Source organism: Amphiura filiformis, chromosome 6 (assembly GCF_039555335.1).
Source record: "Amphiura filiformis chromosome 6, Afil_fr2py, whole genome shotgun sequence".
Lineage (NCBI taxonomy): Eukaryota > Metazoa > Echinodermata > Ophiuroidea > Amphilepidida > Amphiuridae > Amphiura > Amphiura filiformis.
The window spans coordinates 50,429,684-50,451,483 of NC_092633.1; the positions used below are offsets into that span (position 1 = coordinate 50,429,684).

The 21,800-nt window shown below is 38.3% G+C and overlaps 1 protein-coding gene across 1 annotated transcript; it reads right to left on the reverse strand.

The window, feature by feature from the left end:
* Positions 1-2,027: 2,027 nt before the first annotated feature.
* Positions 2,028-21,795, reverse strand: LOC140154096 (uncharacterized). The gene is made up of 7 exons (XM_072176705.1): positions 21,763-21,795; positions 18,394-18,845; positions 16,852-16,928; positions 15,822-15,871; positions 15,119-15,351; positions 4,655-4,986; positions 2,028-2,965 (listed from the first exon to the last, which is right to left on the reverse strand). The coding sequence occupies exons 1-7, from the start codon at positions 21,793-21,795 to the stop codon at positions 2,511-2,513; spliced, it is 1,632 nt and encodes a 543-aa protein (XP_072032806.1). The 3' UTR covers positions 2,028-2,510.
* Between the last annotated feature and the right edge of the window lie 5 nt (positions 21,796-21,800).

The following is a 21,800-nucleotide window of genomic DNA, read 5'->3' on the forward strand; positions in this document are numbered from 1 at the left end:
GTTTTTAATTGTCATTCACACATGACGATGTTTAGCATGTTTTTCACTCAAGTAGGAACCAAGCTCTAAAAGCTTTATAAGGGTAACAATTGCAAAATTATATTTAATTTTATAGCTATTATGAGATGAGCCATAAGATGTGCTCTGAACTTGACTTAATTTCAGATAATATAAGGCAAAATTTAGCCCAATTTTATGTACTTGCTTCCCATTAACCCTAACCCCTAAGGGCTTTTTGGCGACAGGAAGGGAAAGAAGGAAGGAATAAAGAGAGAAAAAGAAGGAAAGAAGTTGTTTGCTCTGGGTGGGATTCGAACCCGAGACCCCTCGCATGCCAGGCACTGGGTCGGCGACACTTTGCCACGGGTCTTGGGCTTCGCTGGCCAGCGAAACCGTGCCTATATATCACTAATTAGGGCGATTGCGTCATCACACCACGTGGGATGCATGCACGAACAGCGCATATATCAAGTAGTATTTTGTAGTATACCGTCCTGTTAGGGTTAAGGAAGGAATCGAACTCTAAAAGCTTTTATCTGTAGTGTAACAGTAGTAAAATTTATATTCAATTTTGAAGCTACCTGGGTGTAGCTATCTGCATCGTAAGATGTTTTCTGAACCGTACTTAATTTCTGATGATATAAGTAAAAACATAAGTTTCTTGTACTTGGTTTTCCCGATTAAGAGGATTCAAACTCTACAGAAGTTTTTACTACGATCGGTAACTAGTGTAGTAAAATTTAAACTTGATTTTGTAGTTACCTGTGTCATGTGTGTCGTTGGATGTTTTGTGTTAAAATTGCGCAAAATAATTTTAATAATTTTAGCCTCCTAAACGATTATATATCCCTGCCCCGAAGTTGTAATTAAATTTCAATGAGATAAATATGGCAAATGTTATGAAAAGATAAAATTTTAAATAGTAACAGTTGATTTCAAGAGATATCATAATGATACTATATTTTATGGTGCCCATATTGTTTGGCACAAATATTTACTGGGTGGACATTTCACTTGACTTAATTAGGTGTGCATGCCCACCCAATTTATCTGATATTTACCACCCTGCTCTATTTTCTTCTCCTTTTCTACTCCCCCTTTCTTTTGAGGGGAGGGGCAATGCCCCTTGTTTCCGCGCCAGCTCTAAGGTAACGGTTCCCAAACTATTTCTATATGCATTGGTCCCAATGAAATGAGCAAAATTAATTTAGGGCTAAAATAAGGTAATGTTTACATTTTTACATAGGACTCGATCTTACTTCGCGGAAGAACTTCATTTCCTGGTCATTTGATCAGTTGAAACTTGAATGGCATATAAATATTTTAAGCACGGATTGTTATTTCTCACTGCACGGAATTTTAATTCCACTGCACGAACGTACCAGGAGGCACGTTAAAATAGCTCCTGCAATGATGGAACGCATGGGGATGTTTAGATATGCATTTAATATCTAAACATTTCAATTTACAGTTCATGATTGTAAAAGTATAACGTTTGAAGGGTTGTCTTTGATATTGGTTTGTTATAAACATTACTTCATACATAATTTTATTGCGTATTGAAAACCCAGCCTGCGTATTGAGATCAAAAACTGACAAAAACAATCGGATTTTTTATGCGCAGAACATAAACAAATGAGTCCTTCAGGCAGATAAGTGGCTGCTGCAGTGGGGATGAAACGTACCAGGCTATTTCCCATAGTCTCAAAACTATTAAACAGGTCGGAACAAAATGGCCATGCGTGGCTGTTGTAAAAATAGTGGATTTGACCTACCGTCAAGGGGATTTCTGTCAAGTTTTGACAAAATGACCCAAAATCACTACACGCCACTATGGAATGAATCCGACAAATTTGTCTTGAGCATAATGTAGGCGGAAGGGGTCATCAACATTTTCAACACGAGATAGTCTAGCCCGCGATAGGGAGGTCATAAAATTGACTCCGGTCACCGACATATTCATGACTCCCCTTCCCAAGAAAATGGCAGCCCCTGTTAACTGCCTTAACTATAGACCAGGGAAACTTTCCATTGTCTATGTATTAACCCGTATATAAACTGTTAATGTTCGATTGTTTTGATGTCTTCAAATGTTGTGAAGCTTTGTGACTTCATCCATTGTAAATATTACCGTATCGTCGATATGTACTTGGAATTATCAGAATTACTCTGAATTATCTTCTATTATCAGATAAATTTGTGAATATTCTCAGTCATTCAGGTAGATAACCATAATAAAATTAATATTAAATCTGTTCATCTGGACTTACTATTTTTGATAGCAACAGTATCGCGTCTCATCCAAGACACATCATCAGAAATTATCTGACTATTATCAGATAATTTCAAAAAGCTTTACGTTTTCATTTTTGATTTGTATTGGATGCTATTGCCTCCAACTCTGGATGCCAGTACCTCCACCACGATTAAAATATAAGTGCAGAGAGAAATCAGCTCTGACGAATACCTCTTAGCATAAAATTCCACATAAAATTTGACATGAAGCCAACTTAAATATTTGAAGCCTCGTCCACAACGCTTGTGGGTGGGGACCGTGCACTTGTCCCAGTTACCACTGATGACAATGGCGTGTTCAATGCTTTGGGTGCTCCACCCGATGAATCAGTCTTACTTATTCCCGCCAATCGGGATGCTGATCTTGCCGCCTGCGACAACTTTCCCCACTTTAAGGCTTCCTTCAGACCCACTCTATATGGTTTGTTCTTCAAACTATATATAATTGGATTCATGCATGAATTGAAAATAGCAAAGATTACAGAAAAGTGGTAGTAAGGCTGAGTAAAGTCAACGTTAGCTCCCATGTTGTAAGCAAAAAATAGGAACTGGTTTGGCGCCCAGCAGACAGCGTAGGTTATTACGACCCAAAGGAGAGTGCGAATCAACTGTTCCGATACTCTAAGTTGCCAAGCTTCTTTCCTTACCGACTTGCTTTCTCTGACTTTTCCTGAAAAGGAAGTGAAATGAATAGACATTTGCAATTGGTTTAAACAATTTTAATGAATCCACAAATCGCCGTGCCAGACCAAAAATGACGTGTAGACCGTGCAATTTGATTAATTTATTTATGTATAATCAATAACTCTTCTTTGAGAATTTAAATAACTCTCCTTTGTCTTGAATGATAGTTCATAGCAAGTTAGCAAATAATGTAATTAACTAGAGGCAACTACAGGGTGTCCCAAAAGTTTCGATACCATTTAAACGTTCATAACTCTAGTATACAACAACCGACAACATGGTATCGTTGCACAGAGAAAACTCATGCAATTATTTTGACATCAAATTTGACATATTAACCCACTAACATAATAAATAATCTACTGTGAAACAGTTGGGCATTAATTATATGCACTTTCCTTCAACTTCTATACCAATGTCCTCCCATTTAATTCAATTACAATATAAAACAGTTCTATTATAAAAATAGATCAAGATGATATACAACACCAGGAAATGTGTACTTATGCTTTGCTTTTATCCATAAATCAAGCCATTAAAAGCTATCTTCTGAAGTGGTGTAATAGTCCATCCTTTAACTCTCTGCTCTGTCACATAACTCATGCACCAGGACTGTAAGGACATAACTCAAAATAAGTCGCAGTGGATGGTGAAAGACGGGGGTGTCAACATTAAACATGTCGTTCTTCTAATTGTAATTGCAAGCCCAAGGAAAACAACTAGCCTTTAAATGTCCAAAAGTCAAGGTATATTCTAAACATTAATTGTCACATTTGATCTTCCGTTGGTGCTTCATCATCAGTACGGGTTGAAATTACTATTTGAATATAAAACCATTGTTAGATTGGAAATGCTATGAAGAAATTATTTCAATCTATCATTATCATAACAAAGTAAGATTTTACTAGTAAAGAACGTAAAGAGGGAAGTCTAAAAATCGATTTCATAATTCTCAACAAGAAAGCACAATTTTTGTTACCAGTATTGACGCATTTGTGGTGTATTGTTCATTGGTCATGTATGTCGTATTAAAGAAAACAAAATGTATCATGTTTGGTATCCAAAAAATTGCATGAATTTAACTCTTTCTGAATTATGTATTTTGATTTCCCCTCGACTAATCCTAGTGAAAGATATGACGGTTCAAAATGGTATCGAGACATTCGGGACATCCTGGATTAAAATAACACATGGAACTACGTTTAGTTTGCGCTTGTGGCGCTATCGGTGCCCCCAGAGGATGATTTAAGGAAGCCCCATCATGCACTGCGAAAGTGTTATCACTAGAGTTTCAACTGCCACTTTACTTTTCAAATCCCATTGAACTCTGTGCAAAATATGTTGTTTTAGAATTGTGCATGTGTCATTATTACTTAGGTCGATTTCAGAACAAAAGTGATGTGTGTTTATTACAAAGGATAATTCACACCTTCTGTAGATAACATAAAATGTGAAATCGACCAGCGTTTTTTTATGAAAATATAACTGTACAAATTCAAATTTAACCATGCACTTCTATGCAGCATAGCAAAGCAGTGGTGTCATGTTACTCACACTGCTCGCCTGCTGCACAGTAAACCCAGTGAGATGGTGGGTAGTACTTAAATCATCCTCTGGTGCCCCGATATGTACCAATATCTATCGTACCTTGAGTTACTCAACTCAGTTTATTTACCTGATCGTTTTGCGTCAATCTCCTTCAAACGGTGTTTTAACTCAGTTATCATCTTGTAATGCGCGTATAGCATGAAACTGATGGGAAACACATACACAATAGTCATGTTGTAAATCCCTACACCTATCTGAAATGATGGGTTATGTGGTGGCCATTCTACACTGCAAACACCTTCACGTAAAGCAAAGATTCGGAACATGTTCAAGTTAGAAATAATCCCAATATACCAACAGGCAGCCATCATGAATCCTGAATTTCTGTTCGTGAAAATAACTTTGTGTTTGATGGGAAATACAATAGCGGTAAATCGTTCCGTAGTCACAAGCAAAAGGCTGTATGCAGAGGCGAATATAGTCGACCAAAGCGGGAATTTAGAGAAGAAAAGACGACATAAAGCATCGTAACCAGGCTGTTGAGGGAATCACCCACGTCAAAGTGATTATATCTGATACAGCAAGATGAATGATAAAGTGGCTGGTTCTAGAGCGTAAATCAGGGACTCTTATTAGCGTGAAGCACACTAGGAAGTTCCCGATTAGTCCCACAATTGCAACAATTCCATAGACTACACGAATTGCCGTACTGTTTTCGATTTCGCCTACAGCCCATCCCGGGTTTGAATTCTTTGGTGTGGGAACAAAGATGTGTTCGGTTGTTAAGGTGTCCAGGGTAAAATTCATGTTGAACGATAGCTTCCCGGTGCTCAGTACAAATAACCATACGGGGATGAGCGGCAAACGCAATTTGATAGAATCTTTCCAGAATCCTGTGAAAGGTTGTGGAATATGAATGTGGACACTTTTATTTGGGTTGTTGGTATGCTATTTATAGATGTAACTAAAATTTTCCAAATCATCTAAAAATAATGTCATTGTGTTAAACGAACTATGACAAAAAGAACCGAATTATGAAAAGAACTATGACGAAGGTTATATTTGCTCATTGATGAACTTTTATTGTGGATGTTAGGCTTGATTTAATTTTATAGATTTAGGTCATCACGTATATTTTTTTTTAATATATAAATAATAAAACACAGAAAAGCGTTTTGCACTTGAATATCAATTCCTTAAAGGTGCGCGCACAATTGCGTTTGGTGGGAGTGGCATAGCTGCTGATCAGGCAAGTTATCTCCTACCCAGCAACACTGGCAGTTTACTTTTTCCATTGTAAACTGCAATGCATTGGGAAAAGTCTAAAAATGAGTCTATTTGTGCAATTCTGATTATCTCAGTGACGTTTGGGCGGATTTTGATGATTTTTGCACCATTTTAAAGAGAGCATTTCATGGTTTTTGCATCTTTAAAGAAGTTTTAATTTTACCACTGATATTTTAAGTTAAGTGCCCCAATCTACAGACCTTATTTGTATTGAGACACCCCCTGTTTGTCTTTACTACTTCGACAATTTCGGCGCGGGACTTTTGAATATCGCGTGTTGAGAGCTGACTGTTTTTATTCGTTTTTATGGTCAATTATGAGTTTGTTTTAAATAAAACCATGTGATTCGTGCTTGATAATTATTTATCTAACATATAAGGCATAATGTTATCATTGCCGGAGACCCCCTTTAATAATAATAATAATTATAATTATACATGTATATGTAATTGGGAATGGTTATGGTCTACGAGTATTCATTAGATGACATACATAGTAGGGGAACCATCCCGGGAACCATATGCAAGATTCTCTAAAAGATCTGAGAAGTGTTCGTTCCTGAACCTGAGGGTGTTGAGTTGGAATCTGCTGCATGTAAAAATTTCAATTTGTGGGAAAGCGGTCTAATTCTAAGGGACTCTACCCGATACAGTGTGGAAGGGTCTTGAAATGAGCCAAGAAATGTTTATAAAATAAAGGACAATCATATTTAGGCCTACAGTTTAGAAATTAAAATTATATTGGGACTATCATATGAGGCCACAACCGTACTGATTTTTGACACCCCGTGTTGAAAATAAATAAAACACTCATCGTGGAAATCTTTTACTGGTACTGGTCATTATGAATTTGAAGTCAATTCAATTCTGGACGAGGAAATAAATATCAAAATGGTTTACGCCTATATTTGCTCTAAATAATAATAATGCGTGGATGACTTTGTTTTCTGACAAAACAATAAAATTTCAATGTTATTGTCGAGTCGAAACTGGGCAAAATTACATGTATTTACTTTGTCATGTATATATGCCTACGTGCGCTCAGACGTTTGACTCCTTCACATCCTTTGCCTTACTGGGTTATTCCAGCTGAAATCCATATAGCGTGTGAGCCTGACATCATCTGATGGAGCGTTTGGTACCAGTTGGGGGGGGGGGCAAAGCTGCACTGCTACCAGAGATAGTTGACATCATGGGCTACACAAAAATGCATGATAGCAATTGAACCAGAGTAGCTTTTGGCTTAACATTGGGTCAAATTTCATTTTGTAAAAATTGTATTTAAAACCATTCCAATGTATTCCTTTAGTCACAAGGATTCAAAATATGTATAGTTTGACATATCTAGGACGTGCTTAAGCTATAGCCAAAAATGTGTCAAATTGCTCGTTTTGATAAAACAATTCAAATAAGGATAGGATTGCACCATCTAGGACGTTTCGTTAGTTAACATAGCGAAATAGGTCAAGTACCATTGAGGCCTAATGACCTTGACCTGTTTCATCATCACTTATACGGCGAATAGTGCAGGGCAATAGGCCTATATTCAATTCACCTATCGCTATGGTAATTAATCATGTTACATCATTGCTTCTACGGCGAATAGCAAGTGCATTTATATCATGCAGAGTTGGAGCGTGGGTTTGTAAAAATTGCGCCAGTATTACTTCTTCATGATCCAATTTCCATTTCATTATTTATATAATACAAGGCCTACGCTGCTTTAGGATAACAAAACAGAACCATGTGAATTACTCGGGGAGCTAGGACCACTTTCTGTGCACCCCCACAGGACCAAACCAAACTAACTTTTTTAGGTTCCTGAGATGACCCCAAAACATAATCAGGATGTTCCCAAAAATATAAACTGGCCCCAAGGGGGGTAAAAGGTCATCGAACTTTGCTCAAATTGTGTTAAAAACCATTCCAATGTATTCCCCTAGTCACAAGGATTCAGAAAATGTATAGTTTGACCTATCTAGGACGTATTGTTCTTGAGCTATAACCAAAAAGGTCAAATGTCACGTTTTTGCCTCTATAGGGGTCGAAAACATCAAAGTGCTCCGATTTTGCCAAAAGAGGTGTCAAAATGTTCGTTTCGATGAAACAAATCAAATAAGGATAGGATTGTAATATCTTGGATGCTTCGTTACCTAGGTAACACAGCAAAATAGGTCAAGTAGGCCCTACCATTGAAGCCTATTGACCTTGACCTATTTTGCTGTGTTACCTAAGTAACGAAACATCCAAGATGGTGCAATCCTATCCTTATTTTGACACCTCTTTTGGCAAAATCGGAGCACTTTGATGTTTTCGACCCCTATAGAGGCAAAAACGTGACCATTGACCTTTTTGGTTATAACTCAAGAACGGTACATCCTAGATAGGTCAAACTATACATTTGAAATTTTGACCCTATGCAAAGTTTGATGACCTTTTACCCCCCTTTGGGGCCAGTATATATTTTTGGGAACATCCTGATTATGTTTTAGGGTCATCTTAGAAACCTAAAAAATTTGGTTTGGTTTAGTCCTGTGGGGGTGCACAGAAAGTGGTCCTAGCTCCCCGAGTAAATGCTGATCACATAGCTTGCAACATTATGTTGGAGGTGAGGCATTTTCTTTTTCTTTTTACTATAATAGCAACTTATTCCTACAGGGGGCTTTTTAAGGTGCAGTCTTACGGGGCCAATTTGAAAAATGTTTTCCTGCAAGGAAACATTTTTTACTGTGTAATCCTACGGGTACGTTTTTTACTGTGCAGTCACAAGCGGGAGTAGGACTGGAGAATTTGTTTTACTGTGTAGTCTTACGGGGGAGGGGAATTAAAATGTAGTCGTTTAGGGATTTTTATTTTTGACGGGGAGGGGACTTATTTCCATACACTTCAGCAACTAAATTTTCCAATTGCCCAATTTCTAGTTATATTATTATATATATTGTGTAACGGGAAGTTCATTGCTAGCTCGTTAAATTTATCATAATTTATCATAACACAAATTAGGTCAACAAAATTCTTCAGTCCCAAGTTATTTTCATTTAAATCATTTATTTTCTCACAGAAATAGATGTTTACAACTCTGTACCCTTTTTGATCAAAAACACCCAACAATAGGCCTAGTTACATATTTACCACCAGACCTTCCGTGATCAAAATAATGGGAGTAGCAAAGACTATTGTTATAGAAACCCGATTTGGGATATAAAAAGCCATGTAAATGTGTGTTAAGTTTACTAATATGATTACTAGCGTCTTCCGCGGTCACCGTCTTTTGCGGTCACCGTCTTTTGTGGTACTGATATTTTATTAATGTTTTTATTTTTTTAATGTTCTATTTAATGTGATTAGTGGTGTGAGAGGATATAGAGGTTATCCATGTTCTATAAGCTGCAAATCCTATCAGCGATTGAATTTACAACCGTATGACAAAACAGGCGTAAATAGAAACTTTTTGCACAAGATTTGCAATCTAAAGAGAATTGGTCATTGCTCATTAAAATGAGGCTAGTATGTGAACAATAGAAGTGTGCTTACACAGTTCTTACGATGCTATGCACTCAACCGTGTAGTGTAATCAAAGAATGTGTAGAGACACTGCTTGCTTGGAAGTTCTTGGACGAAAATGTGTGCTCAGGTGTATCGAGGTGGAAACTGTGTATAGATGGTTTATAAGAGAATCTTTTTTGTATACAAACCTTTCCGTATGATATTGATTACCTGTGATCTACTACATGAGACCTTCGAAACAGCGGTCCGTGAAGTTGCTGAGAAAGTTATTGGAAAGCAAGAGCCATGCGGACTACCAAGTTGGGTATCAGATGCAACCATCAGACTTAAACACGCTTGATGTTTAACAGGACTCTGTAGCAAGATGTTGCAAATGCATTGATCTTGTTTTCCATGTCCTTGGTAATTACCCATGACTCGCACCCGTACAGAAAGACAGTAACACACGCTGTCTGAAACAGCTTGATTTTTGTTTCGATTGGCAGGGACGGGCTTCTCCAAAGGCGTTCCAGTTTCCAGAAAGCTGCCCAGGCTAGTGCTTTTCTTCTTTTAGGTCTCCAACACCATCTTGGAACCCAAATACTTGAAGTCTGTGACATGGTTGATGGTACTACCATAGTAAATAAATGTCCAGCTTGAGTCTGCTGATAGCACTTGAGAATTATATTTCAACATATGCAAATGAGCCCCATAAGTTAAATAGTATGGGCCCCAGGGCCCCAAATGTTAAAGCAAAGGGCCGGCCGTTTATCATCAAATAAAGCAGCTACAGGGCTCAGAGTTTGTACACAGATACACAGGTTATCCACTTCACTCATGTGTGACTTCTAACAAAAGGCGCTGGTTCCCGTAGTATTCCTCATTGAAACCAATTCAATGAACGACCTCGAAGTTACCTGCATGACTTTGGCGGGTTATTTTGAAACAGTCATGGTCATGGTATAACAGTCGTTGATAAGATATGCAGCTTATAGAACACGGATAACACCTCTATTGCACCTGAGAATTATATTGTTAATAACACCCATTCCACCCACCCCATACACGTAGGACTAAACAGACAGATTCACAGACAATAGCGTTATAATATAGATGACATAAACGTTAAGGCTGTTCCAGTTAAATTGCATACCCATTGGCTGTTCTATTTAATTTACATACTCCCTCTGAAATGTTCCATTTAATTTACATACTCCCTCTGAAATGGCTGTTCCATTTAATTTACATACTCCCTCTGGAATAGCTTTCCCCTAATCAAATTGCATATTGTGAATTTCAATAGCGTATTATAATAATTATAGATGATGATAATTGGAAATACCATGTGTGAAACATTAAGGCTGTTCCATTTAAATTACATACCTTTGGCTGTTCCATTTATTTTACATACTCCCTCTGAAATGGTCCCAAAATAGCTGTTCCATTTAATTTACATACTCCCTCTGAAATGGCTGTTCCATTTAATTTACATACTCCCTCTGGAATAGGTTTCCCCTAATCAAATTGCATATTGTGAATTTCAATCTATCAAATTGCATAGCTCCACACTGTGAACATGGAAGAAAGAGATGAGAAGGAACCACAACGACTTCGATCGGCCAAGTTTTAATCCGCTTATCTATTGACGCATGAAAAGAAAAGCTATCAATGGTACTTACTTTCATGTATGATCCATTTACCGCGATCGATGCTTGGCGAAATCATTACTGGAAAAAACTATAACAAACCCATCCAAGAACAAACAAACGCTACCCAGAAGTAAGATTATGGAATTTCACTGATGCTCTGAACATGTATAGTAGCTTTGTTTTGGGATCTACAGTCAAACTGTTTTCTTGATCGTGTTGTGTAGAAAATGTCCTTTAACACATCGAAAAGGTCATCAAAATCGGCCGTTTTTTGGCTGAGTTTCATCTTTAGCAAATAAGGTAAGATTTTGGTGACTTTTTCGATGAAAAATAGATGCAAAATGTTCTTAAATAATGCACAATGTTCCGGTTGAGTCCAGTACATGAAACCTGTTTAATTTAATAGTTTATATGTGTATAATGGTAACTAGCTAACTCGTTTCAGTGCCAAAGACTGCCAACTCTGAGAAAAAAGTCATCAAAGTTCGGGAAAATTGGGCGAAATAGAAGAAAAGATGTAGGCCATCAATGACCGATGATCACGTCACCAGAGAAAATCCTATAGAGTGCTTGCACGGAAGGTCATTAGTTCAAATCATCCTTCAGACACGCTCCAGAAGACATGCAAATACATGGAGTACAATACCAATCAACTATTTAACGCGGGGTATTGATCAAAGTAAATCCTCATGAATAACAATGTCAATTAAATGTCGGTAAAGGGAGTGGACAAAGTGAATGCGTTCGTTGTGGTTCCTTCTTATCTCTTTCTTCCATGCTGTGAATTAGAGAGACTGACAACAGCAACCTAAGTACTCAGCAAATAAGGACTGTAAGTTTGTATACACCGATAACATTCGGGTATAGCCGTATTTGTGTACAAATATAAAGCCCTCTGGTTACCTTTACCATCATAATTTACACAGAAAAATAACACTCAGGTTGTGTATTACTTTAAATATTTACTTTAAAAAGCTGCGTCGGTAGTGTGATGATAAAGTAAAAGTATGAAACTACCGTAAAATATATAAAATTTGGCGAGCTTTCGGGCATAGGCCTTTTTAATTGTGTATTAGTATGTATGAAAGCCAGAAATGACTACATTTTTATATCTTTTGCAGGTTGCAGACCAGGTCCTGGACTATTATACGCTGGCGAAGTTACGTAATAATCGGATTAACTACCATAGCAACAGGTGCAAACAATTTTTGAATATACCGCGCTGCACTGATACGTTCACGAGGTACCTCTGCATTGAACCATATCATGCTGATCACTTACACCTGTAAGATTAGTATCTTTGCAAAGACCAGTATTGTATTCAATCTATGATTACAGACATACACAGGTGATGAGTGTAACCTGCTTGTAGTGCAGCGCGATATGTTCAAAATTGTTTTCACCTATTGCTATGGTAATTAATCCGATTAATTGCGTAACTTCGCCAGCGTATACGTTTGGATGATTTTTTGCATATCAAAACAAATACATATCTTCGTTTATTTTTATGATAATAACGTAGGGTGGATTTCAACAGTGACATACCTTTGACTCTTCACGTGTGTTCTACAGTTCTTCTACATAAGTTCTAGATCAGCTGTGATATAGCTGTGTGAGCGTCTTTCGAGTTTCTACTATATACAGATCCTTTTTTTTCTCCGGTATTAATACTTTTCTGTCGCTTGAAACGGTTTGTATAGTGGAATCGGGAAGGTGCACCAATTTGTATAGAATCAAAATATAGGTCAGAAAGTTATTGTTATCATGTGCCTTGTTACTATGTGATTGCTATGTAAGATGGAAAAACATGTTAATAAACTACTTTGAATTGAATTGAATTGAATTGAATTGATTTGTAAATTAAACCTGGATGGCATTGTTAAAGTCAATTAGGGGTTCATTCATAAGATTGAGGGCATGATCGCTGTTTATGCCCGAGGCGTGAGCCGAGGGAAATCCTATGAATGAACCCCGTTCATACATACCCAACATTCTTAGCAATTCAATACAGATGAAAATAATAAGGGTTTACAAGTTTAAATAACATTTCCATGCCGTTTTCCTTCATAAATTGGAAGAAAATGAGTAGGCCTACTTGCAAGAAGCAGCTCGGCTCATGAGGTCAACGGCCGGGAGTCAACGCGTGATACGCGTTATCTTTTGCGCTACGCGTGAGATGGGCGCGGTGACATGCGCGTGTACGCAACACTAGCAAATCGTGGATCGTGTTAATTGGGTTCCAACGTTGCGTGACGCAGCTTGTTTATGCCCTGCGTACTGGTCATAAACGGAATTTATGACCAGCAAAAAGGGCCCAAATCCAATCAGAAACGTCGTTATATCGTGAGTATGTATTTTTGGTATGGATTTGATTAGGAGCAACAATAGATTAGGGTTGTGAAATAATTATGACACCACCCGACCCCCGAGTTGCACATTTTCAAATGGCATGCCAAAATTGCTCACCCCCCCCCCTCGGCCTGACAAAATTGCTCCACCCCACCCCCCAGTCTGCGAAAAATATTTGCCCCCCCCCCCATTTTACCAGGGCTCATTATTGTACAGCCCCTTTCTAATATATTGTATAAATTATTTATTGTATAAATTACTGGTTTAAACATCCAGTGCTGGGCGTGAAATACAGAAGCGAAAACGGGCAGTTGTTTATATACGCAGGAGGGTGTTCCCCCTCATAAGTTTGGAAATTTTGCAAACTGAAGGTCCAATTGAAGCCATTTGGTGCATCATTTTTACAATATTATATCATTGCTTTTTAAAACAAAAAAGGGCCCGAACTGAATTGGCAAATTTTAAATGTTACACTGACACTTTATAGGTTCTATGGATCGATGCCGTGAAGTCAGTATGGAGTCCGTCTTAATACTGACTTTGGTGACAAAATGTGACGGGCCCTGCATATCGGCGGGCCCGCAGTCATTTTCACATGCTTTTGGGCGGAGGACCCGCAATGCCTAAAATAATGGCATATGGCCTACTTTTGATTGACCCGACAGTGCAGTTTATTTAGGCATGGACCTACTAAATTACGTGCAATTTAACTTTTTCCCTTCTCTTTTTCTCTTCTCTTGTTCTCCTTTTTTTCCTCTTTCTCTTCTCTTCTCTCCTTTCCTCTTGTTTGAGAGGAGGGGCGGGCCGCCGCCCCCCTGAATCCGCGCCTGTTCCTTTCTATTACAAGCGTACATCAGTAATAATATTTAAATACATAGAAATGTCCTTTAGCGTGTCCGTCGCTTTCTACTCACAAACATGTTAAACTGTTTCAGGGAAACATGTTAAAAAACATGTTAAAAAGTTTCAGGGAAATCAGAGGTGTCACTAGAGCTGGAATAGACAATAACCTAACGTACGCCACCGAATTAATTTCGGAAGTGTTATGTACTATGCTTGGAAATATAAGTGGCGCACTTCTGAAATGACTGCTAAGACTAAGCTACGCCTTAAAGCATAGTCGGTTTTCGTCGACTACCAACAGTAAAATGATCATCAGTACATAGCCTATAGAAATAATTATAAATGATAAATAACGTGTATAAATAGAGATTTTTATATATATACTACTGATCAACGAAATTTATGTGAACATGGGTCGAAGATAGATGATGACAAAGTAATCTTGCGGTTTTTGTGTTTATCCAGAGTTGTTTAAAACTAATACTTGCAAATAACGAAACACACCACCAAAATTAAGTGCGATGTGCGATGTTTGAAAAAGCTTGAAATAGGAGCAGCGCACTTCTGGAGTGACTGCTAAGACTACCAACAGTAAAATGATAATAATAACATAACAAAGGAAAAACCCATCCCAGCCATCAGTGTATTTCTGTGACGGCCCCTAAAATGGCCGCCGAAATTTGCACCAATACGAAAAATTCTCAAATATTAATGCTTATTCAGTGAAATATAAAGTCAAACTGGAGATACCTTTGACCCTGTATGACAAAAACAATTAAAATATATAGCAAGTATTGTTTTCTTTCAATACAAGTTTACATCAGTAATGATATTTAAATAAATGGAAATTTTCTATAGCTTTTTACTCACAAACATGTAAACTTGTTAACATATATAACAACGTCAGTAACGACATAAACAAAAAATGGACACCTTTCCACCTAAGTAATAGTATTTGCTCATCTTTTTAGCACTTACCAGTCATTGACAGAGTCTTCCATATCTGAGAAGTCTGATTCCATGTAGACAGTGTCATCTTCTTCTGCATCAACATATTCCCCTTCTTCCTCTGTAATATCTATTAAGAGTTCCTCTAGGCGTGTAGGAAGAACAGCTCTTTCTGTCCAAACTGGTTCTATGAACTCTCCTGGCTGGCTTATCCAACCATGCTCTATCGGAGGAGGGACTTCGGGAATGGTCGGTTGCTGGCCCTTATGTTGAAAAAGATGGTGGGTGAAGGTGACATAATCACGAGGAGGTCAAAGATGTACCTGGCAAAGTTACCACCCTGCAATAAGTCACGCATTCCATATATCAATGAGCAATGAGCAATTCTTTTTAAATTGCAAATCTTGCGCAAAAAATACTATTTTGCCTGTTTTGTTATACGGTTGTAAATTCAATGAACTATAACATTGCTAAAAGGGCGCTTACAAATCGATATGTTAACAGTGCCGAGAAGAGTAATAATATCGGGAGTACCAATGCCGAGATTAATAGTGCAGAGAGTAACAGTGCAGAGATTAACAGTGCCGGAGTAACAGCGCCGAGAGTAAAAGTTATTGTGATTTGCTTGGTTTGTTGTTTTGTTTTGTTTTTGTTTTAAAATATATAATTCCGCCCAGCAGACAGCGTACGTTATGACGACCCATAGTAGAGTACGAATCAATTGTTCCGATACTCTAAGCTGCCAAGTTTCTTTCTTCACTGCCTTGGCTTCTATGGCTTTTCCTGAAAAAGAAATGAAAATGAATAGACATAATTTATCTCTTTTTAAGCAATTTTAATGAACTCTCAGACCAAAATTCAGACCGTGATTTTTTATTGTATAATCAATAACTCTTCTTTGAGAATCTAAAAAGTCTCCTTTGTCTTGAAAATAGCAAATTACATAATTGACTTGGGGCAACTAAATAAAGAATTTGTATCTACGTTTAGTTTGGTCTTATGGCGCTACCTGTGCCCCGATATGTACCAATGCCCCATTAGAAAAAGTTTGAGGACATCTCCCATTCAGCCCTGTGTGATGAATTGACTACGTAATAATCGCACTCCAGGGTATAAGCCAACTGGACATATCCACTCCTTTCGAAAGCCGTATCTTGGTAAACAAATGTATTTAAGCCAAAATATCACAATTAATATTGATTTGAATATGTTATCTTCATATTTCATGCAAAAAAAATTAAATTAAAAAAACCGACTTAGGTACCGATGTAATTTCAACTAAGCATTTTACTCTTTCGTAGTGAAACAAGTATGTGGATAGCGGTGTGCTACCATTCATACTACAGTTCATTCATACTCACTCGATAGTATTGACCATAAGGTATATTCGCGTCAAATTTTGACACCATCTGGGTATTTTGCCTTCATGTACCATGCAATATTCATAAATGCCTACATTTGGCAAACCATTACACAAATATTATACACAAGTGCGCTAGAAATTCCGTGTAATATTTTGACACGGAAAACAGCTAGCTTATCTTTTGATGTTTACTGAGGTATGGAGAGTGTGGTCTCCAACACGTAAAATTGGGAAGGCTATTTAGCATAACAAAGGGTTAGTTCCCGATACACTGTGGAGCAAGGAAAGTGGTTAATTGGGTGATGATGTCACAGCTCATTAGAGTTTGTCACTCGGTCTATTGCAACTTGTTGTAATGCGGGACCAATGGCTTTTTTTATCGTACCTACAGTTTATTTACCTGCTCGTTTCGCGTCAATCTCCTTCAGCCGGCGATGTAACTCAGTTATCATCTTGTAATGAGCGTATAGCATGAAACTGATGGGAAACACATACACAATAGTCATGTTATAAGGGACCGTTCATTATTTCTACCGGAGGGGGGGCCGGGAGCAGACAGAAAGTCACTGCCGAAAACTATATGACCCCCCTTCTCCAATAATAAAAACCATATGACCCCCCCCTCCGAGCTACATGAAAATCATATGACCCCCCCCCCAACCAAAAAAGAAAGGGTATTGATGTGGAGTAGTGGGGTCTTTGTAATTTTGGTTTACAGGGATGTGCCACACAGACCTTTGAATGCTGACTTCTCTGTACCATTTTTCACCATGTAGCAGTGATTCAGTGTGCATTTCATTAGGCACAGTATAGCTAGTGGATAGACGCTTAAAAGTGCTGCCGTATGCACACAAAGTCATGTAATGATGCGCAGTAGATGCGTGCATGTCGGATCAGCTGCCTCAACGCATTACGTCACTGCCACATACCAGGCTGAAAAATTATGCCTTTACTTCTTGCTGTTTTTGCCACCCGGCTATCAATTTTTCACAAAAAGCACCTAAATTTACCCTAATAGCAGTAATAGGGCACTTTTCCCCAAATATTGGTCTCTACTGAATAGCCACCCATCAATATACCATTATCACTGAAAAGGACCTCAAAATCATGGCACATCCTCATATACCTTCTTTGGAGTATTCAGGAGGAAGCACTACCAAGTACCAAGTACCTTCAACCAGGTAGACAGGGGCGTAGCCAGCTTTTTTGGTCAGGGAGGGCAAAATAACAAATTTGGGGGGCACAGACGAAAAAAAATTACAGTTGCATCATACAATATTTACAGACTGTATGTCTTCGAGCTTCAAAACAGGCTTTATTGTGACGATGTGCGCGCGTAGCGCGCAGAAAATTTGGTATTTTACACTATTTTCGGCCATTATCAGGATTATGATGATGATGATGATGATGATGTTATTTTTCTATAATGTATTTGAATACATTGCTCTTCGTGTACATGTATGCTGGCACATGCAAACTAGTGACACATTATATAATTAGCTTACAATATAATATGCCAAGTGGGTGTAACTGTGAACTTAACACAGAAATACATCCAAATCATTTAGTTTTGGTGCAAATTTATGTCAATTCACACTGTGGCAGGCCAGACTTAAGTCCGCACTAGGACCAAAGTGTCGGCCGACATGCAAAGCGCAAATCTAATGGTCAGGGGTCCTGGGGCAATGTTCCAGATGGGGGTCCAGGATTTTGAGGTGCAAAACCATCTGACCCCCCCCTTTCAATAACTAAAAAACTATCTGCCCCCCCCTTTTTGCCTGACCAAAACCATCTGACCCCCCCATGTATTCTCCCGGCCCCCCCTCCGGTGGAAATAATGAACGGTCCCTAAATCCCTACACCTATCTGAAATGATTGGTTATCTGTAGGCCATTCCACACTGCAAACACCTTTACGTAAAGCAAAGATTCGGAACATGTACACGTTAGAAATAATCCCAATAAACCAACAGGCAGCCATCATGAATCCTGAATTTCTGTTCGTGAAAATAACTTTGTGTTTGATGGGAAATACAATAGCGGTAAATCGTTCCATAGTCACAAGCAAAAGGCTGTATGCAGAGGCGAATATAGTCGACCAAAGCGGAAATTTAGAGAAGAAAAGACGACATAAAGCATCGTAACCAGGCTGTTGAGGGAATACCGGTACGAAGGGGAACAAATGGAAGGGAATCACCCACGTCAAAGTGATTATATCTGATATAGCAAGATGAATGATAAAGTGACTGGTTCTAGAGCGTAAAGCAGGGAATCTTATTAGCGTAAAACACACTAGGAAGTTTTCCACAAGCCCCACAAGTGCAACGATTCCATAAATTACTCGAACTGCCGTACTATTTTCGATTTCGCATACAGCCCATCCCGGGTTAAAATTCTTTGGTGTGGTAATAAATATTTGTCCAGAGTAAAATTCATGTTGAAGATTTCACTTTTGATCTTCAAGTTCTGCAATAAATGAAGACAAATATAACAACATGTTAGTCCTTTGCCCTGAGGAGGGTACTCAGTACAAATAACCATACGGGGATGTGCGGCAAATGCAATTCGATAGAATCTTTCCCGAATCTTGTAAAAGGATGTGGATTATGAATGTGAACACGTTTATTTGGGTTGTTGCCTGCTGGACCATTACAATTCAGAGGGACACGAACAAAGATTTTACTAGGATATTTGCGCGCGCAAAGTTTGAAATTTTATGCTATTTTGGCTCAAAACATCATGGTGTTTGGGGGTAAAAAAAAAAAGATGCACAGGTCAATTTTGGGGCCCCACAAATTTGGGGGCCCTGGGCCCGGTCCCATCTGGCGCAATGGTAAATCCGGCCTTGCAAAACAATAGGGCTTATCAACTGGTAGGCTGATCATGCCAATCTTAATCCTAATAACACTGATCCAAATCACACTTACCAAAAGAACTTTATGATCTGCCTTGTGACTAATCGTCCAGATCTCGTGATGATGTAAATCCTCCTGACTGTGGAATTTCGGGCTCTTTGTGTTGGCGCGAAAGTTAAACACTCATTAGTTCCTTTAGGTTATATCGAATAATGTGCTTGGTATTTTGCTACGCATTATGATGATGAAACTGAATTTAAATTCGAGTAGTCAATAAAGAGCTATTGCTATCGATAAATTTGATCGTCTTTTCGTGGCAAGGTGTAACGCTGTACTAAGATGAACCGCTGATCGCTACTGGTTCAGCAATAACTATTCGGCCTGACGTTAATCAATATAATCAGCTAAAATTAAACAGCCCGTTATTACAGTAAAAAGTAGAGGACGCAGATCTCTACTGCGTTGCAAAAGGTAAAGATATAAACTTAATTATCTATTAGATAAAAATTAATGATCTACCAATTAATCTGAAAAATTCACCGTTGAAGCAATTCCGTTAAAGTTACAGTAAAAAGGAGAGGACGCAAATCGCTACTGCATTGCAAAAGGTAAATATAAAGTTAATTATCTTGAAAATAGCTTAATGCCCAATTATGTGATAATTCACTGTAGAAGTAGTGATATAAAGTACATGTAATTGCCATAGCAATGGGTTTACACTATTTTTAATGTACTGCCCGTACTGTAATAAGGATGCACCAGGGGGTTGACAGTTAAACGTGGATTCGCCAAATTTGCACGCTACGGTATGCTGTACAGAAGCTACCGAGAAACCACAAAATTTGACACACGTATGGGGCCGCCATGGGGTGCTAACAAGCGCGCCGGGGTGCTAACGAACGGGGGTGCTAAATACCATGGCTACGCGTACAGTTACGCGTTCTCAACTATCAATCATCGGAGGTCAATCACCTCGAGCTTGACAACGATGATCTAAATAGAATATTGCCAAATCTTACGTGTAGGCGTGTAACTTAGGGTTAATTTTCGTGTTTGAAACAGTATTTTTTGGCCCGGAGAGAGGGATTGTTGGTCGATTGGATGTAATCAATCAAAATTAATTATGGATGCGCAAAAAATGTCATTAAAATATTAAAAATAGCTGTTCAACTTTTGAAAAAAATACACTGTAGCAGGCTTGAAAAAGTCTTTCCTTGGATGCAGCAAGCCGTGATTTTTACGGGTAATTTTATTACTTGCACGCCAGTAGAAATCGCGGTAGTGTTCCAGGCCTACGCGATGGCAGGCATGGCGGCTTCCATAGTTTTATTACTTTTATCATAGAGTGACACTTCCCAATTATTATATATTCCCTGGATGCACACTTCACCAGTGTATATGTACAATGATAAATTGACTACGATACGGGTAGTGCAGGGCAGTATATTTTTTTAAAGCGTGAACCCATCGCTATAGTAATAAATCCTGTAACATCACTACTTCATATGAAAAACTTTCGCGCATCTGCCTAATTACTAGTTTACACACTTCTTAAACACCGCAATTCAGCTGTTGATTTCACACCGGCTGTGCTGTCTTTGATCAGTGTGTTTTTACGGTGCAAAAAACTTGTACTCCACACTCGGGATATGAACGTTAAAAGCCTATTTGAAAACTAAAACCTTACTTCAAACATTTCTGTGACTTCGAAAACCCCGCGTTTTTTCATTAGAGATTCCCAATCGTCTGGTTTTCAATGGGAAAGTAACCAAATTGTAGCATGATTCAGAGGGACTCGTCCGTTTCAACGTACACAGGCAAAAATCGCATCTTAAGGTTAGACACTATTTCAAACTGTTGCGATTTGGTAGTTCACAGCATCTTCCGAATGGTAATAAGCTTTGGCAAAAATTGCATTGATCATTTCATAGCGAGCGTGTAGAGGAATTCAAATATCACAGATATACTTTTGTAGGTCTTTTTCTAATGGTTTTTTTTTTGTCATTTTGGAACGTCCTGATTTGCTACCAATCACAACGTGACCGCCTTTACGAGAATTCTACGATTGAGCAATTCGCAATAGATTTCATCCTCTAGAGGGCATACTTACCGATTTTAGACTAGTCTAAAATGCGGTTGCCGATCCGGTTTCACGTAAAAATCGCAATCTCTCTAAAGTGGTTACGTGACCGTTCTCGTCTGACCACTCCTCTTATGAAGATATAGTTCATTAATATGTTAATATTAATATCACTACGTCATACATCATGTATTTAATACAGTAACAGCGCTAATGTTCCGTGACCAGGTCGTTGTTCTTTGGACTGGGCTCTTCAAAATTCTGGTAATTGTAGGTAGGGGTCAATTAAGGTCAAGTACGGGTCAAATGTCGAAACATATTCAAATGCGGTGCTGTGACCTATAATCTTGCGCGATTTGTTGCGGACATTATATCACCTTTGATAGGAAAAACTGAACATCACAAGTCATCATTA

Coding starts and splice junctions, on each gene's coding strand:
- LOC140154096 (XM_072176705.1), bottom strand. CDS start 21,795: ATGACTTGTGATGTTCAGTTTTTCCTATCAAAG. Junction 15,872..16,851: donor GATTGACGCGAAACGAGCAG/GTAAATAAACTG, acceptor TTTCTTTTTCAG/GAAAAGCCATAGAAGCCAAG. Junction 15,352..15,821: donor AAGAAACTTGGCAGCTTAGA/GTATCGGAACAA, acceptor TTTCAACATAAG/GGCCAGCAACCGACCATTCC.